Genomic DNA, 17,051 nt, shown 5'->3' on the forward strand with positions numbered 1-17,051 from the left:
AGTCAGGTAACTATTCAGTCAGTTCAATGATTTATCCTTTCTGTTAAGCCACTTAGAGATGGATATGTATAGAAGAAAAAGGCCTAAATTATTATTCTCCTACTGAAGACTGCTTTCACAACAGAGTACTCAACAGTGCTGTCATTAGAGGAAGCCATACAGAATGCAGTGGGAGGCTTGGAATGGCTGAAGACACCAAGGCACCAGTGCTGAAGACACCAAGAACCACATCCTTACTTTCAGGGTATATTCACACTTAGAATAGCACATTTAAAAAAGAATAGGGCTTATTACACATGAAAAAAAGTCAAAAAATATTTATTTTAAAAAAAAGATAATTTTTGCCTCTTAACACTTGCTTTTTCTGGTTTCAGAAATTATTTCTGTGATTCCTGCACGTACCACATTTTACATCATACTTGGGGGCAAGGTGGGAAGGGGAGGGAAGTGAAATGGAAGAGGAGTTGATTCAGATAATGAATGTTTCCAGCTCCCAACAGTTGGTGCATTAGATTAAGATATCTCTATGGATACAGTCTGCTCCAGTTCGAAGTCACGCATCATCAACATCAGCAGTGTTGTCATTATCACTTGCCACAAGGACCTCTCTGTTCTCGTATGTCCAGAACCCATTCAGGTCAATTAGAATGCTGGTAACAGTGTCTCCTTGACTGCTATTGATCAAGTCTTGAAGGGAGATTTTGTAAGGGTCCTTAGGCTTCACCATATCAAAGATTTCATCCTATGAAAGAAAAGTCAAAATTGGGAGAAGCCCCCCCCATATTAATGAGCAGAATAATGGCTATTTCATACTGTATGATCTTTGGGTAACTAGTGCCACCCACACCAATTTACAAAAAAGCAGCTAGTAAGTCCCAAAGCACTTATGATACAAAGCACACTAACTGGCTACAGTTAGGAGCAGTGTGCTCAGCTCCCACCTCTCAAATAAGAATTTTCCTTACTGAGGAGGCTTTGGCCTCAAAAGTGGCAATAGGAAAAACTCTGTTCACTTGTATAAGCTAACTTTTGTAGAACCTCTTGTACTTTTTTTTTAAGTACTAAAACTGCTAAATATAAAGTAGACAGTAATAAAGACAGTTTTATAAGCTGCTTTTTAAGTCACCAGTCTGCCTCCCCCCGCTCCCAAGGGATGATCCTGAACTGTAAAATGGACTTAGCAAGTTCCTTCAGGTGTGAGAAAAAGCAACATGTATTTAACAAGTATCTTACAGAGCAACAGCTGAATAGAAAGACATTTTCAAACCTATGAGTAGGACAAGCCAGTTCATCTCTACTACTCTGCAAGTAGTTATACAAAACCTAGAAACTATGATGTAATTAAATTACAAAATGCTTATTCAAAGATTTCATGTAATACTTTATTCAGTAAAGCTAACCTTGACATCCTGAAAAGAAACTGGTTCTTGTCCATGAATTTTCATTTGTTCCTGAATAGCCTAGAAAAAAAAGAAGTTATGAATGGCTAGTGCAGTATATACTGACACTGTGTGAAAATTTTTAATGCTTCTGCATCTTAAGCTGTATTGCCCTGTAACAAAGCATTCATGGTACAGCTTGCAATCATTTTTCTTCCATAGGTAAGGCAGGGGTGAGTTAAGGCATTATCAATGATACACATCTCAGGTTCACACTTCTTAATGCATATGATAAGAATCCCACTTTCATTATGACCAGCGTTTAAGCACTCTGCAAATGGGATATTCAGACACTTGAATATTATCCCTCAACACTCAAAACTTAAGGTACTAATACACCCTAACCAGAAGGTTACATTTTCTGACACAGTATGAAATACAGGGTAGGAAAAGAGAGAAGGGAAAAGACCAATTAGCAGAAAGACAAATTAATTCTTTTAATGTGGTACTATTTAAACACCTGCATCACCAAACCTATGTCTTCAAGGAACAACTATAGACAAAAATGTTTCACTAGCACAAGGGGCGCAGCCTTGTCAGCATAGTTGTATCAGCACAGCCTCTGTAGGTGCTGACCTGTTCTCACACAACACTAGCAGGAAAGCAACTATTCAGAGCCAAAAGGAACTGTTCTGATTTCAAGGAAAACTTACAACATTCCATGTCCAAAACTTGAAAGGAGGGACACATTTTGGAGTACGATCAAGTATCTGCTGTAGTGAAGGAGCTTTTTCAATAACTAAGCCATAGAGTAGTAACTGAAGACTTGCACAAAACCAGCTACGCCACCATAACTAATGCAAAATTACCTTGTTAAATTGCTTTCATATTAGAATCACTTATGTACTATGACAACACTAAAGTTCATGTTTTTGTAAAATGTAAACCTGTAAATTAACAGCCTTTATTAAAATGAGAGACAGTTTATATGGCTCCTGGCCTCCCTGAATCCTATATCCACATGAACGGAACCGGAGTAAGCGCTGGGAAAATAGTGAGCTATAAAAGCAGGGAGGGAAGACAAGTCATTGCTTAGTTTCCGTAGGATGCTTAGTATTGCCAAGCCATCATCTGACAGCTGCCCATGAAGCATATAAGGCAGCTACAACTACTAAACAAAGTTCATGATGAAGTTCAAAAGGCACCCACAGAACTCCTGCCTGGTCCTGCAGCAGAATGACTCCATGCAGCAGAATGCTCCTTGGGCCAGCTGGCTGGAGCAGCTTGGAAGGAAAGGTGCTGGAGGTCTCGGTCCACAGGAAGTTGAATAGGAATTTGCAGGGTGACCTTGTAGTGATGAAGGCAGATAAATACTGGGCTGCATTAGTACAAGCACACCTAGCAGGTTCAGGGAAATGATTGTTCCTCCTGACAACATTTGGCACAGTACTCCAAATTCAGCCTCAACAGCTCTGGGCTCCCCTTTATGAGACACTGACAACCCAGTGGGAACCTAGTACAGGGCTATCAGCATGCTTCAGGGGCTACAGCACAGCACAGCTGAGAGGAGAGGTTTGAGATGGGGATTAATTCCTCTGAAGAGCGGGTGAGGAAAATCTAATTACTACCTTCAACTACCTAGCAGGTGGTTAGAGACAACATAGCAAGACTGTCTTGGAGACGCACAGTGAAAGGGCGAGAGGCAGAGCACACTGACTGCAGCAAGAGGCAGTCCAATTAGAAAAAGTGGGAGAAGGGGTAAGGGGAAAACTCTTCTCAGCCAGGGTAGTCAAAAACCAGAATGCACTGACTACCCAAACAGGCTACAGAGTCTCCCTCTCTGGAGAGATTCAAAACTTGCCCAGACAAGGCTCTGAGCAATTCAGCCTAGCGATGGAGCTGGGCCTGCTCTGAGCAGACGGAGCAGGTGACCTCCAAAGGTCCATTCCACATAATTTACTAGGTGGTTCTGTTGCCCGTAAACAAAGACACAAACCAACAAAGTGCCGGTTTATGGGTGCTTTATTCGGGGCCCCGGGAACCTGCGGGCTAACGCCCCAAGACAGGGTTCCAACGACCCTCGTTCTCAGTTCAGCTTTTATACACAAACAAGTTTACATGTATTCTCACGGCTAAAACAATTACAGTTTCTATAGCAAACCAGGTGCAGTAGTTTATAACAATTAACAATCATCTACTCTAATCATAAATCTGCTTAAGTTGTCTTACCCCCCTAGAAACTGTTTAACAGACCCTTACCACATCTAAGGTACAAATCATTACGTACATGCTTGACTAAATCTTTTGATTATTGTTTCTACTTCTTCAGTACATTCTATTCCCACGAACAAGGCTGCTGCTTAACTCACTACTGTAAAGTGTTGCTTTCTAGGCCTACCCTCTTACTTAAGCCTTAGCCATTCTACTACTAAATTTAAACTGCTTTGCAACAGTTCCAAGGCACTAAAAGAAAAAAAGTTGGGTTTTGTTTTTCCTTTTTTTGTCTATTTGGTTTGTTGGGGTTTTTTTTGTGTGGGGCTGGGGTGGGTGGTGTTTGTTTGTTAAACAAAACAAAACTTTCCTATAAAATCTATTTAAAATCGATTCTGGAAACAACAGGTAAAAATGCAGAAGCTTTTGGCAAGCAATACAGTGAATGAAAAATCCCCCAGCTGTACTGGCCCATCACTGCATTTCATTATTTTCGTTTCTTCTACTGAATTTTAAGATTACAGTGGAAATTAAAACCAATGGCAATAACCAATTAGAACCATCATAAGAGATTTTAATAGGTAATTATTAGGCAATTTTAAGACAATTTCAATTAAAAAACAAACCCAAATCAATAGAAAATACTTTTCCTAACCAAAATCAGTTAATTTCAACTGCAGATAAACTGCTGAAAATACCTTTTGAAATCTTTCCAATTTTTGGTTGGTTTTTTTTTTAATTTTAAATCTTCTTAAAAGTCATTACTAGCCTCCCTGTGGCTATCGGTAATTTAAAGTGATTTCCTGCAGATCTGCATGCAGAAGTACATAGGCTATAACACTATAAACACAGAAAATGGCCTACTTGTATAAAGAGACTTACCCTAAAGAAATAGTTAAGGGAAAAGACATTCAGGTGTCCTTTGTTCTCTATATCAAGCAGTTTGAAAACATATTGCAGAGCTGCAGGCTCCTTTCTGTTTTCTAATGCAAGCACAAAGTCCAGGTAGGTTTTATAGTCCTAGAAGTAGATACAATCATGTTTATTACAGTCTTCTTTCTAAATTGATTTTGCAAGCAGGAACTCTATAATTGGCAGTTATTTCATTGTAGGGGGCCAGTCTATTTTCTGAAAAAGACAACATGAAATAGAAAATGGCTGCTACCACTAATGTGAACAGAAAAGTTAGTTTTTAATGACTGATGATGATAGGAAATCCTGTTATTTTAGAAGCAAAATAGGATTCCAAGCATAAATCAAAATTAAACATGCTATATATACACACTGTTAGACAATGTTTAATATATCTCTAGACTGCTGAACATACCCAACTAGTGAAGAAAAACCATATAAAAGGTTCATCTCTCTCTTGTATGGGAGAGACCAGAGCAGGACCAGTGCGCATAAGTCCAGAAAAGGGCAATTAAGAGATCCCTAATGACCTCAATGATTATGTTTCTACTAAACAACTGCTACGGTGGCAGTAGGGCTGTATATAGAATTTGTAATCTATCGCTCTACATTTCAGTCATCTGAATGCAAACAACAATTAAGTTGTTTTAAGGCTGAACATTAAGTAAAGCTTTAAAAAAATATAGATAAGAAGGTGTTATTTTAACTCTAAGTTAGAATTCTCATTTTTCACAGCTACGGAAAGCTTACAATGAAAAACACTGTTGTCCCCATGAAGAAGTGGACAAGTTAGCTCACTTGCACTAGTTTCAGGTGTGCCACTTGTCTTTGGTTCTTTTTAAAGAATCATGTAACTAAAAAGCATTCCTACAGCTATACTTTTTTTCAACATGCACTTTTGTTACTGAATCTACAAGAGATTTTATCCTAGGATGTCTTGATTCTGTATCATCTCTGCTTTTTGAAACAAGCAACTTACCTTTAAGTCACACTGCACTCACCTTGCTGTTAAGAAAATTAATTTTCTAATATGCTGCATGGTCATTTTGTGCACAATGATAAACCAAAGTTCCTTTACCTCAAGCTATGCTTTATTTCCAAAGATACTGATTGTTAGACATTTCCCAACTCAACAAGCCAAAGCTTTCATGTTGTGAACGAAGTGAAAATAAGTGATTACCATTTCACCATCATAAGTTAAGCATTCCTGAAAGACACGATCCAAAAATATGTTGGTCAGAGTCCCTGTTCCATATCGGGACAGTTCTTCTTTGCTGAGCATGCCATTGTGATCTTTATCAAGGTTTAAGTACTGACCTAGGGAGGAGATATTGAGAGCAAACCATAATATACCTCTATCAACAAAGAACTGTTTCAACAGAGAAAGAAAAGTTATCATTTCAACAGTTATTTAATTTCCATAATAAAATTAATGCAGCTAAGTGGGAATATGCTAGATTCACAATCATATTCATAAAGCATCACAAATGAGCATAGATCATGGCAGGGGAGGAAGTGTGATTCCCATAATGAGGTGTTAGTGGTTCTAATCTAGGTAATAGCTGGGTATACAGAGAAAAGAGCAGAAGGCTAAGAGCATATTACTTTAAACAGAGCATATTATTTTTAAGCATGAAAAAAGAGCTAAAGATGATGCAAAAGCATGAACAGAACAGTCAAAAGAGAAGGTTACAGAGGAATCTTGTATCTTGTGCAACAAGCACAAGGTGACATTATAAAACTGTGATAAAAAGCAATAGCGGAGAACTGAACCTGTGAACAAGGTCAGGAAGATAGACTGAAAGGATGGCTACAGGATTTGAAAAGACAAGTTAGCACGAGGATTTAATGTGACAAAAGCAGAGGAAAAAATAACACTTATAATGTAAGTCATACAAGGCAGAGAGGAGAGAAGAAAAGCATTCACATGTAAAGGAACCTACCATAAACTCTTAATGCAGAAGGAGCAGAAAACCAGTTTGTTTCCTGACTTTCTTTAGAGAGTTCTTCATCCCTTAACTAAGTGAAACATAAAGTTAGAATTCAGAAAGAGTAAATTAAAATACAATAGTACATGCTAAGAGATCTTTACCTCCAGTAAATCATCCAGGAAGCTGCAAGCTAAAATATCCTGTATCTTTATCTTCCCTGCAGCAAGAAAAGGAAAATACATTTTAATAGTTGCTCCGCCAACACATCCATTTTACTGTTCTCATTTAGGTGGTTCTACTTCAGAAAGAAGCATTCTGAGCAGAAAAAAATTACTTTTTAAAAAAACCAAAACTAAACAAAACTAACTTCTAACATCAAGGATAAGGCTCTAATTTAAGAGATAAAATAAAAATACCTTTTACAATGACTGAATAAAACTAGCTTGACACTGGCAGGAGTTACCCTGAAGCCTTAAAAGCCAGAAAACTAAATAAAAAAAGTGTGTGTAAAACAATCAACTCAATGTGTAAAATAAAAAGCGTAAAGAACGCATGCTTAAAAAATTTGTTGAAATAATAAAGTATCTTAAGTGATGTGATATTTTTACATCTTCAGAAACTACAGATGTGACACAAAGCTAAGGTGGCAGAATGCACTTCCACTGGTGAAGCTCTGACTGGCGCACTGACACTGAGCTGAGTAAAATAATGGCACTATAACTTCCCACACACCCTCTCTACATGTTTGTAATCACTTCTGCCAGAGGCTACTGCCCACACAATTCTGATGTGTACAAGTGGCACAGCTAGATCTAGAAAACACCTGCAGTTTGTGACAAATCAAGAGCATAGGAAAAAACTGTTCTCCAAGGGAACTACATCTGTTACAAGGAGTAGCAGCCTTAACTGCAAACCTTTTCTAGTGGGTCTACATGGTGCACACAAATTTAATCACAGGAGAAGCACATCGCTACGACCACTCTAGAGCGTTTCCACAGCTCTGTGGATGTTCTGGCAAGCAGCTGTCTGTTTCTGGCTGTGTTTTCTATTCACCCTAAAGACTTACAAAATTAGCTACTGCTGATGGTGCATTATAATGAAAAAACATCTTATTTATCAGTTTATATAAGATACCCATCAGTTGTGGTATTATAGAGTTATCTCACAGAAATTCATTTGCCGTAAAAGCAGATTATTAGACCCACAATACAGACTCATGGTCTTCAGTGCAGATTAACCTTCAAATGCTGAACAAAAGCCTACAAGGACAAGTACACTTTACTTTGAAAACACAATTAGCTTCAGTGGAAACATTTTACAAGTGAAAATCTCTGGCATATTTAGAATTTTGAAAATATGGACCTACCTGTTCTGAGAGGATCCAGAAAGAAGAAGAACTTTCTAACCGCTGTGCAGACATAGAAGGAGTAAAAAGATTTTTCTAAGCCATCCAGTTGTGGCAAAGTAGGGATTAGCTCCAAAATATAGTTTTCTAAATCCTGCAGAATTAAGAAAGGTTTTAAACACTACTATTGTTGCATGCTTGCTGCATTCCACCTTGACTTTCAAGTACACATTGTTAAAAATATAGTCCTGTAACAATGCAGGAAAGAGCATGAAAGCAGGTAAAAAAGCTTTTGTCTCTGTGAAAGAAACCCCAGATCATATATGTGCACATGTGATTCCATTACTGAAACAATCTACTAATAAAGCAGAATTTACAAAGGACATGATATTTACATGTAAATATAAATGCATTCAACTGTACCTTTTTCAAATATGAATGCATAACTCCTAATTGGATTATTCCATTGCTGAATATTCTTTGATACTTTTTTTTAAAGTAGAGTGGTAACTAAGGCATTTTTATTTATTTTCTAATACTAATTCCTGTTAGAACAGGAGAATAATTCACTGAAGAATGAATAATTTGTGATTTTTACTATATCCTGCTAAATCTAGTGAAGTGCTAATGACATGAAACCTTAGTCTCATGAAACTATAGTCTCCTTTCTCAGACAATTACCCATATGCTAAAAAGGCTAGCAGCACTGTCACCACCAAATCTCTAGAATACATGAATTGTTATTTATCCAAACAAATGTGCCTGCCCCAAATCTACATTATTATACTTTTACAAGACAAGACAAGAACAAAATTGGACTCTTTCTGATACTCTGTCATTTGATTAAAAAGAGACATGAAATTAATCAAGAATTTACTCACTGATTCTCTGAGGTAGCCTTGTCCTGCCACATCATATAAACTGAGACCTATTCTTGTCTGATGAAGCCATACTGTGAAACAGAAAACAGAATTAAAATGTGAGAAATCCATGGGGCTTTTCAGTTCTCACCAAAATTTGAAGTTGTTCTAGAGGCCATAAGGCACAGTCAGATATTAAGTGCCTCTTCCCGTTTCTCTGAGATTTAAGCAAAGCCATGTCATGTACTGCTTAGAAACACTGTTTCAGTCTTTAATTTTGTAAGAGTCACTGATAATATACAGTACACTGGGGCCAAGACTGCATTATAACAACTAGATGTGAAAAATGGCAGAGCAGACAACACATTTTCTTTCTTATATCATTTAATGGTTTGGATTGGAAGGGACCTTAAAGATTCATCCAATTTCAACACTCCCCTACCCCTCCCATAGGCAGAGATGCCACCCACTAAGCTCCATCCAACCTGGCCTTGAACACTTCAGGGATAGTGTATCCACAACCTCTCTGGACAACCTGTTCCAATGCCTCACCACCCTCTGAGTAAAGAATTTCTTGCTAACATCTAATCAAATGCCTCCTCTTTTAATTTAGAACTGCTCCCCCTTGTCCTATCACTATCTGCGCACGTAAGAAGTCTCTATCCCTCTCTTTCACATGGTCCCTTTAAGTACTGAAAGGCCACAATGAGGGTTCCCCAGAGCTTTCCCTTCTCCAGGCTGAACAACCCTAACTCTGTCTCAGACCATCATCACAGAAAAAATTAATGTCCTTCTTGTGCTGACTCCGGGTGGGGTCTCATGAGTCTCAGAGGTGAGGGAGAGAATCCCCTGCCCTAACCTGCTGGCCATGCTGTTTTTGATGCAGCCCGGGATACAGTTGGCCTTCTGGGCTGCAAGCACACATTGTTGGCTACATGAAATTATACGGATTCATTCTCTCCACTGATTTAGAGTTATGTGTAGCAGTGCATTTTCACTGCATTAAACAGCTGTACAATGTCATATACAGATTGCTACAACCCTTTGTATAGCACAAGACACTGCAGCTACAGCCAAAGGTCCTGCTCTCACTTCTGGTTTACAAGAAGAGAATTAGAATAGCACAAGCATCTCTTTTGCAATGAGAAGACACATTAATTGTACAGTCTAAAGGACAATGGCCTTGAAGCCATTGTTAAAATACTGTAACAGTGATGAAGTATAGATTAGGCATAAAAACTATTATTCACATACTCAATGTTAAATTTAACTACCATTTTATGAAGAAACCATTCAAAAATTCCTCTTATGCAATACAAGCTGTCCTTCATAACATTCATCTCTTCCAGGTAAGTGTTTCTCAAGGTGGCCTAAGTGTCACTCAGAGATGGCAGAGGTTATACAGTAAGGCTGCTTCTTTGTTGGTTAAATTTAAAGGTAAGTGCATCACCGATCACGAAGTGATTTGGTGATGGTGGCTTTTTTTTTGTTTGTTTAGAAAAAGGTAACACCATAAATACACAAGACTTGAAACTTCTGGGTGAAACAAAGCTCTGAAAGAACCTCTGTTGTGTCCAGCCAGGTAGGCCTTTTTGAAATGCACACAATTTTCACAGACTTCTTCACAAGTCTCCTATCCCGCAGCTTTGGGTTTGTTGTTGGAAATGGGTCTATTCCTCCTTTCTTGCATACTGTGCACATCTGCACGCCATGTTTCCTGCTCAACACATCTCTCATCCCTTGCACTAGAAGATTTTAAGTTAAGCAGGCTGAGCTACTCCAAGAAAGGTGTCGTTCTCCTCTCCCAAAGGCTCTAGCAGATCTAAGAACACAGGAGCCAGGGCAAAAGACAATGAGACAACCTTCCTTTCTGCTAGCCAGCCTAATGTTTTTAAATAAGATCTAATAAAGATTTAAAACGCATTTTTCAGCCCAAGTGGCAATTACAATAAAAAATAGCTGAATATACAGTAAGGCTACAGTGACAAGCAGAGAAACGTACTGACATATTTGACAAACGCAGTTAGACAACATAGACAATACCACTCTGCAGAAGGAAAAACAACAAACAAAGCCATCTGCCTGATCACAGTGGTTAGGATCACACTTGCCATGGAACTTTATCGTTTTGCACTTCACAGTATTGCCTGAATAAAGGAAATCAGAGTAACAATATATATAATAAACAGCAATATATATAATAAACAGATCAAGGATATCTCTGGCTGGAGAGAAGTGGATTTCAGAGGTAGGGTGGATTCCCACCTCCTAGTAACCAGAAAAAAAATCACAAGCCTCCAAGAAAACAGCATTTGCAGTTAAGGGCTAGATCTCACTGCTGTTGAAGAGAACATCAAGTAATTAATAAAACTGAAAATAGCCCTAAAACAACTTCTCTTTAACACAGAAGTATTGACTAACCTTTTCGCATGACATAATTGAAAAACTGCATGATAGATATCCTCCCATAAGGATCATTATGAAGTAATTTAGCAAAGATCTTCGCTGTGAAAAACTGCCTGTAAAACATAAACACAAAGCTACTTTTATGCATCTGATTACACTGCACTGACAGATCCAGTTACAGTATTTGAAATTTACAGATACTGTAAAATAATGTTTTAACAACACATAATGTGCTAACATTACACTCATCAAGTGGGATCCTACCAAGTAATAATGGTCAACTCATTAAAAAGCAACTGCCTTTGCTGCTCATGACTCTTCAGTGATGTGGGAGTTTTGGGAGCCTTTAGTCAACTTAATTTCTCTTTAGTACAGTATGTTTGGTAGCTTCCAATCTTCTACAACAACATGCACAGAAATGGAACTGTTAGTACTGACAATTAATCTGCTTTTGCCCAAAACTGAATCACAAAGCTATGTGCACAACAGCCACCTCCAGGAGGAGCATAAAGAAGTAACATTCACTGTATGCTGTACACAGAACACCTGGCAGGAAATTCTGCATCAGAAGATAGGGAAGGTTTGGTAATATCTCTGGAGATGTAATTTCCAGTTCAAATACAAAATGTGCAGTATACTGACCACTAACATCATAAAAATACCAATGCTGATAAAAATTTCTTCTTCAAAAGGATGCAGCACTGCTTTTCCAGGTATCTCTATCAATGACAAAGTTCCCTCAGTGATGCAGAGCACTACACTGTTACAAGGATGTAAAGCAACTAGTTCATCAGTAACTACATGGACATGATTTTATCTCACCATTAAACTGTTTCCATTTATTTTAGCAACCAAAACTTAGAGCAGCACTTAGGTTTAGCCAAAGTGAGCATATACAAGTGAAGAAAGCCTTACTTGCATTTTGGTCCAGCTTTTTCACCAACTTTCAGGAAGTTCTCATAATTGATCATTGCTTCTTCCCCAATCATTGGTGATGTCTGATGTTTGTCCAGTAGAAACCATAGGTTCTTAAAAGGTATTTACATTTGGTTAAGAAGATATCTTTCTAGAGATGTGATTGTGCTTAAGATAAAGTGTTTAAGAAACTCAGCAAAAATGTGGGTTTGATGCAAGGCTCTCTCAGTTAATGAGTACACATCGTCGGTTCAGCCAGAAAAGAAAGAAAGTGCAACTTCCACTGCCTTAAACTGGTGTTAAACACATGCACACTCTCACCCACTAGGATTTCTAGGGTCACGCCTCTTTTGTCTTTGCACTTCAGCAAAATCAACCATCTTTGGAGTCTTTCTCAGTGATACATAAACAGAACTTATTTCATCATCTGGGTCGACTTTTGCATTCATTATGCTGGAAACCCAGAAGCCATTAATTTAGTCCTCATATATGTCAAAACGAGGCAGCTTTACACTGACACTACCAGCCCAAGTGTCAGCAGCACTTCAGCTTTAGCTCGTACTTCACGACCACTCACTGTGCCCAAATAGAAAGCACCTTACCACAAGATTCTGTGCACAAACAGGAGACAATCAAACTCTGACAGGAGATAATCAAAATTGTTTCAGAAGCCATTACAAGACATACAGAAAATATTTTCATACCTGCAGCTCTTCATTATCCAACAGCTCTCTACTTTTCCTTTGCAGAAAGACAGCCCTAGATTCTTCTCTTAATTTCTGAAGCAAGACTTCATCTTCAGCTGGCAGCTAGAAACATTGTGGCATTTTAATTTTCTGCACCATTCAAAAACTACAAAGCAAGTACTCTTAGGTAGTCCTGAGTCATACACTCTGATGAAGCTGTTTACTTGACAGAAAATAGCCAGTCAACCACTGTTTAGTATGTTGTGTGGTACCTGCTTCTGCTACAGGGAATACTTGCATACTGTCTCAAACCATTTCAATACTAATGTATCTATTTAAAGCAGGATATCTTTAACATAAGGGATGGAGATGTACCTCATACCTGATAACCTCCCCAATAAGCACTTTCCCATGGTTGCAAGGTACCAGGGCTCACACATAAATGACATTTACCATTGTGTTTTTGCTCGGGAGAGAGCAGCGCTTTCTATTTTTTGGTAGGCCTGACTCTCAAAAGTGTGAATGTCTACTAGACTTGTTATGGCCAACAAATAAAATGGAAGAACACCTAGTGTGAAAGTTCTGCCAGCATTCGTGTGCCGAACTGTACAGCACTATTGGAACTTAGAGAGCTGCTTATGTATTCATCAGCTGAAACATAGGTACTTGAGAACCTAATTGGCAGAAATGCAAGATCCTAAGGAATATGTGACCATGAGAGGTTAGACAGCAGCTGAGCAGTCAAGTTGACAAGTACCAGCAATATCCAGATTTCAAACTTGTGCTCCCATCCCAATCTGATTCATCTCATATCTAAGTTACTGGACCAAACATTTCTGCTGGGTGATGCAAGCAACAGATCTATGTTCAGTCTGCAAGACCAAGGACCCACTGTTTCCATGAAGCAGCATCCCATCATGTCTAAACAGGAACCAGAAGATACATATTTACAACACCAGTAAGTCAAAAATTAGTTAAAACAGGAAGTGTCTCTGAAAGAGGACTTCCTATCTTTAGCAAGAAGCCTGATGAGCAAACTATTTCATGGCCTTTGATCAGATTTGGTAATTATTTAAAACTGCAGAAATTGACAACTGTACAAAACGAAAAATTACGCTAAGCAACTCACATCACTGATTTCAATCTACTTTAGCTTCTGAAGCTGCAGGGTCTCTTTGAAGGAGCAAAACTTTCTTTACAATGCAAAACAGCCTCTTGTTAAAGTTTATCTGGACACTGCACTTACCCTGTAGTAAAATCGTGGGATGTTTGTATATGATGTATTGCCACTTGTTTTTCCTCCTTTCCATTCCATGTAATACTTTGTGAACAATTCCATTTCTTCATCTTTTAGTTCTTGTTCACTCTTTTTGGCTGATTGACACAGAAAAGAATTTTCACACTGTACTTCAGAGCTCTAATGTAACAAGGCGCTTGAAAAACAGAGTTAACACTGAGGCTTATACAGCTGTGCTGTTGACTAACACAAATATTAGGCGGAAATTAATGGAGCACAGGCCTATTACATAAATTATATAAGAATGTGCCACACGTATATGTTTTGAGTAAGATATAAAATTGTAGCAGATACAGGGGGATGACTGACAGAGCAGCAGCGTTCCTGTTTCACAGGGGCAGCGTTGTTTACGGTGCTGCTTCCTGCGAGGAGCAGCATCAATCGTCTTTCCTGCTGCCAGGTCGGGGATGTCCCCGCGCACCCGCACGACCTCTGTGCGCTCGCTCGCGAATGGAGCGTTCCCAGCCGAGGCTGCCGCGGGGGCACGTCCTGGACAGAGCAGCTCCCGTGGCTCGTCCCCCCGTCCCTGCTGTCCCTGACCCCAAAACAGGGCTGCCTGCTTCTCCGCAGGGAGGCTCCAGGAGCCGCCCGGCCCCCGCGGGAGCCCGGACAGGCGAACCACGGTAGCACCAGACAGGCCCGACGGCTCGTCCCGCCGGCCCCGGCCCCGCCCCCCACTCGGGTGCCCCGGGGCGCTCTCCGACGCTCCCGGCCCGCCTCCGCGCTCCCGGGGCACTCACGCGCGCGGCGCGCGGCCAGGCGGCCCCGCAGCCTCCGCTCCCACTCCATGGCCCGCGCGACCGCCCGCCGCCTCCCGCGCTGCGCACCGACGCGCCGCGACCCCTCGGAGCTCTCGTGCCCTCATCCAATATGGCGGCTCAGCCCCTCCGCTCCTCCCCCCGCCCGCCCCAGCGGGGCGCGCCGTGAGATGCGATTGGCTCCGCGCGCGGGGCGCGCGTCCCGTGCGCCGCGTGCCCCGCCTCCGCTCCGCCCGCCGCGCAGCGCGCGCCGGCAGCCGAGTAAGGTGGGCCCGACCCGGGGGGGGGAAGGAAGGGAAAAGGAAAGGGAAGGAGAAGGAGAAGGGGAAAGGGAAAGACTTCCCGTATGGAGGGCCGCGCCGCTGTGCGCACCGGGAGCTGTAGCGTTGGGCGGCGCGGACGGGCCGTGCCCGCGGGGTACCGAGTGAGCCGCAGCAGCCGCCGGACCCTCCGGTATTTACCTTTACAGCCCAACACATACCAGGGATTGCAGTGTAGCTACCGCCCGTGGCGGTGGTCCGCCCCTTTGGCAGCGGCGTTACCAAGGATTTGGGATTGAGGAAACCAGTGAAACGGAAGTTTGCCACAAGTTGAAAAATACGAGGGAAGCAATGTGGGAATTGCGTGCTGGGGCTGCCCGAGGGTTCGGGGTTGGGATTCCTCACTTGAAATCGTCGAGGTACCTTGAGCTTCGTTGTTTGCTGGCATGCAAATGTAAATACGACAGGAAAAAAACAGAGCAGGTCATGATGTCCTGGTGTTATTTCTATTTTTAGGAAATCTTCTGTCTCAACTTGGATGAAGGCAGGAAGAAAACACCCTGTGCTTTTTGCGTAGTTGCGTCGGAGTTCCCTTTCTGTGTACAACATACACAGGATTCATCTTTGCTGTAACCAACATACAGATATTGTAAGATGCAAACCTGCAAAGCATCTTCTCTAGAAAGAAAGATCCCCTCATTTTGAATGGATGTCCTCACAGTCTAAGAGATTGATTTTTGTGAAAAAATATTTTACTAGTTTTTGTTTCCGTAAGAGACAAAAACGACTGACAGAGCAAGCATTTTGAAACAAGTTTATGCAGCTTGACAGCCCTTGGGCTTTTATGGATAAACATCCCCATACAAGCTGTACAAGTGCATCAGATACAGTGAGCTAATAGTGAGATAATTTCTTCTTATGATGGCACTCTTTTCTAAAACTAGTCACCGGGGGTTTCAGGCTTTGTTATGGAAATGTCACATGTTCTGGCCTGTTTCAAGATGCCTTGCTGCCTCTTTCAGCATCCCTACTAGGGAAAAAATTAACTATTTCAGTTTTATGACATCTTCCAGCACTGCATTACCAGTGGACCCCAAAGAAACTGGTGTCTTACCTACTGAGAAAAGGTCTGAAATTGATTGCAAAGAAGAAAAAGGATGGGATGAGGAGACTAAAGAAATACCTGAAGGAAAACACCACTTTTCTTCCTCTGTTGGAGCTGCAAAGAAATGGTCAATGAGTCCAGTTGTGTCAAGGCATAAGTTTACAAATGTACAACCTCCAGAAAAACCTTTGCAGTCTGAGGAATGGAACAGACTAAGGGAAAACTTCCAATTACCTGAAATATTTGAAGAATTGATGTTGAACAGTATGATAAGGTGCAACAGCCCCATTGATGTGGCCAAGTCCTTGCTGACCCACGTGGCAAAGCGTAATGGTGACATTGCATACAGTGTGTTGGTCAAATACCTGACACTGTGTGTCCAGCAGGGACAGGTCTCAGAAATCCGTGATGTGTATGATATAATGAAAGCCAGATTTAAGATTTTAGAAATTGGGGCTTACAACCTTTTTATCAAGGGGCTGAGTAATTCGGATCAGTGGAGAATGGCCGTGACTCTTTTGGAAGAAGCAAAAAAGATTATGATTCCCTCACGGACAAGCTATGAATCCTGTATCAAAGCAGCCAGCTGTCACCAAGAAATGAAACTTGCTTTTGAGCTTTACCATGAAATGTTGACCAAGGATGTGGTCCCAACTTTGGATGTCCTGCAGTCATTTTTTGATTTCAGCAAGGGTATGAAAGGTGCTGAGTTGCAAAAAGAGCTGTTTGGCATTCTCTTATATTTGAGAGAGAACCAAATATACCCTCACGAAACATTTATGCGGAGTATAAAGCTATGGTTTGAAAGGTAAATGTTTCAATAGCAAGGTGCAGTTCATGAGGGTGGGATTCACATTATCCTACAGATTAAGATCCTTTAACATCTCATTTTGGTAGTTGCTTCTCCACAAAAGACATGTTGTCATGAAAAGATGCATTTTATTTTTGTTCCCAAATTAGTGTGAAAGTGTAAAATTCTTACTGAT

At 40.6% G+C, this 17,051-nt stretch overlaps 2 protein-coding genes across 5 annotated transcripts in view; one reads left to right on the top strand and one right to left on the bottom strand.

Annotated features, from left to right (window-relative positions):
• Positions 1–302: 302 nt before the first annotated feature.
• PPP2R3C (protein phosphatase 2 regulatory subunit B''gamma) lies at positions 303–14,743 on the bottom strand. The gene is made up of 13 exons (XM_018082400.2): positions 14,683–14,743; positions 13,892–14,019; positions 12,664–12,768; positions 11,960–12,072; positions 11,060–11,157; positions 8,660–8,730; positions 7,800–7,932; positions 6,595–6,650; positions 6,446–6,521; positions 5,683–5,819; positions 4,473–4,610; positions 1,401–1,460; positions 303–742 (listed from the first exon to the last, which is right to left on the bottom strand). The coding sequence occupies exons 1-13, from the start codon at positions 14,729–14,731 to the stop codon at positions 554–556; spliced, it is 1,353 nt and encodes a 450-aa protein (XP_017937889.2). The 5' UTR covers positions 14,732–14,743; the 3' UTR covers positions 303–553.
• A 298-nt stretch (positions 14,744–15,041) lies between these two features.
• Positions 15,042–17,051, top strand: part of PRORP (protein only RNase P catalytic subunit) — a 49,501-nt gene continuing 47,491 nt past the window's right edge. The window contains exons 1-2 of one of the 4 annotated variants that reach the window (XM_018082840.2): positions 15,042–15,153; positions 15,477–16,873. In XM_018082840.2, coding sequence (XP_017938329.1) covers positions 15,879–16,873 — 995 coding nt within the window. In that variant the 5' untranslated portion in view covers positions 15,042–15,153; positions 15,477–15,878. Of the gene's footprint in view, positions 15,154–15,267; positions 15,380–15,476; positions 16,874–17,051 lie in introns of those variants that run through there. The other 3 variants (XM_025896102.2, XM_018082839.2, XM_008924987.3) reach the window with 3 other exon arrangements.

Source organism: Manacus vitellinus, unplaced genomic scaffold, assembly GCF_001715985.3.
Source record: "Manacus vitellinus isolate BGI_N305 unplaced genomic scaffold, ASM171598v3 scaffold_6_pilon, whole genome shotgun sequence".
Classification (NCBI taxonomy): domain Eukaryota; kingdom Metazoa; phylum Chordata; class Aves; order Passeriformes; family Pipridae; genus Manacus; species Manacus vitellinus.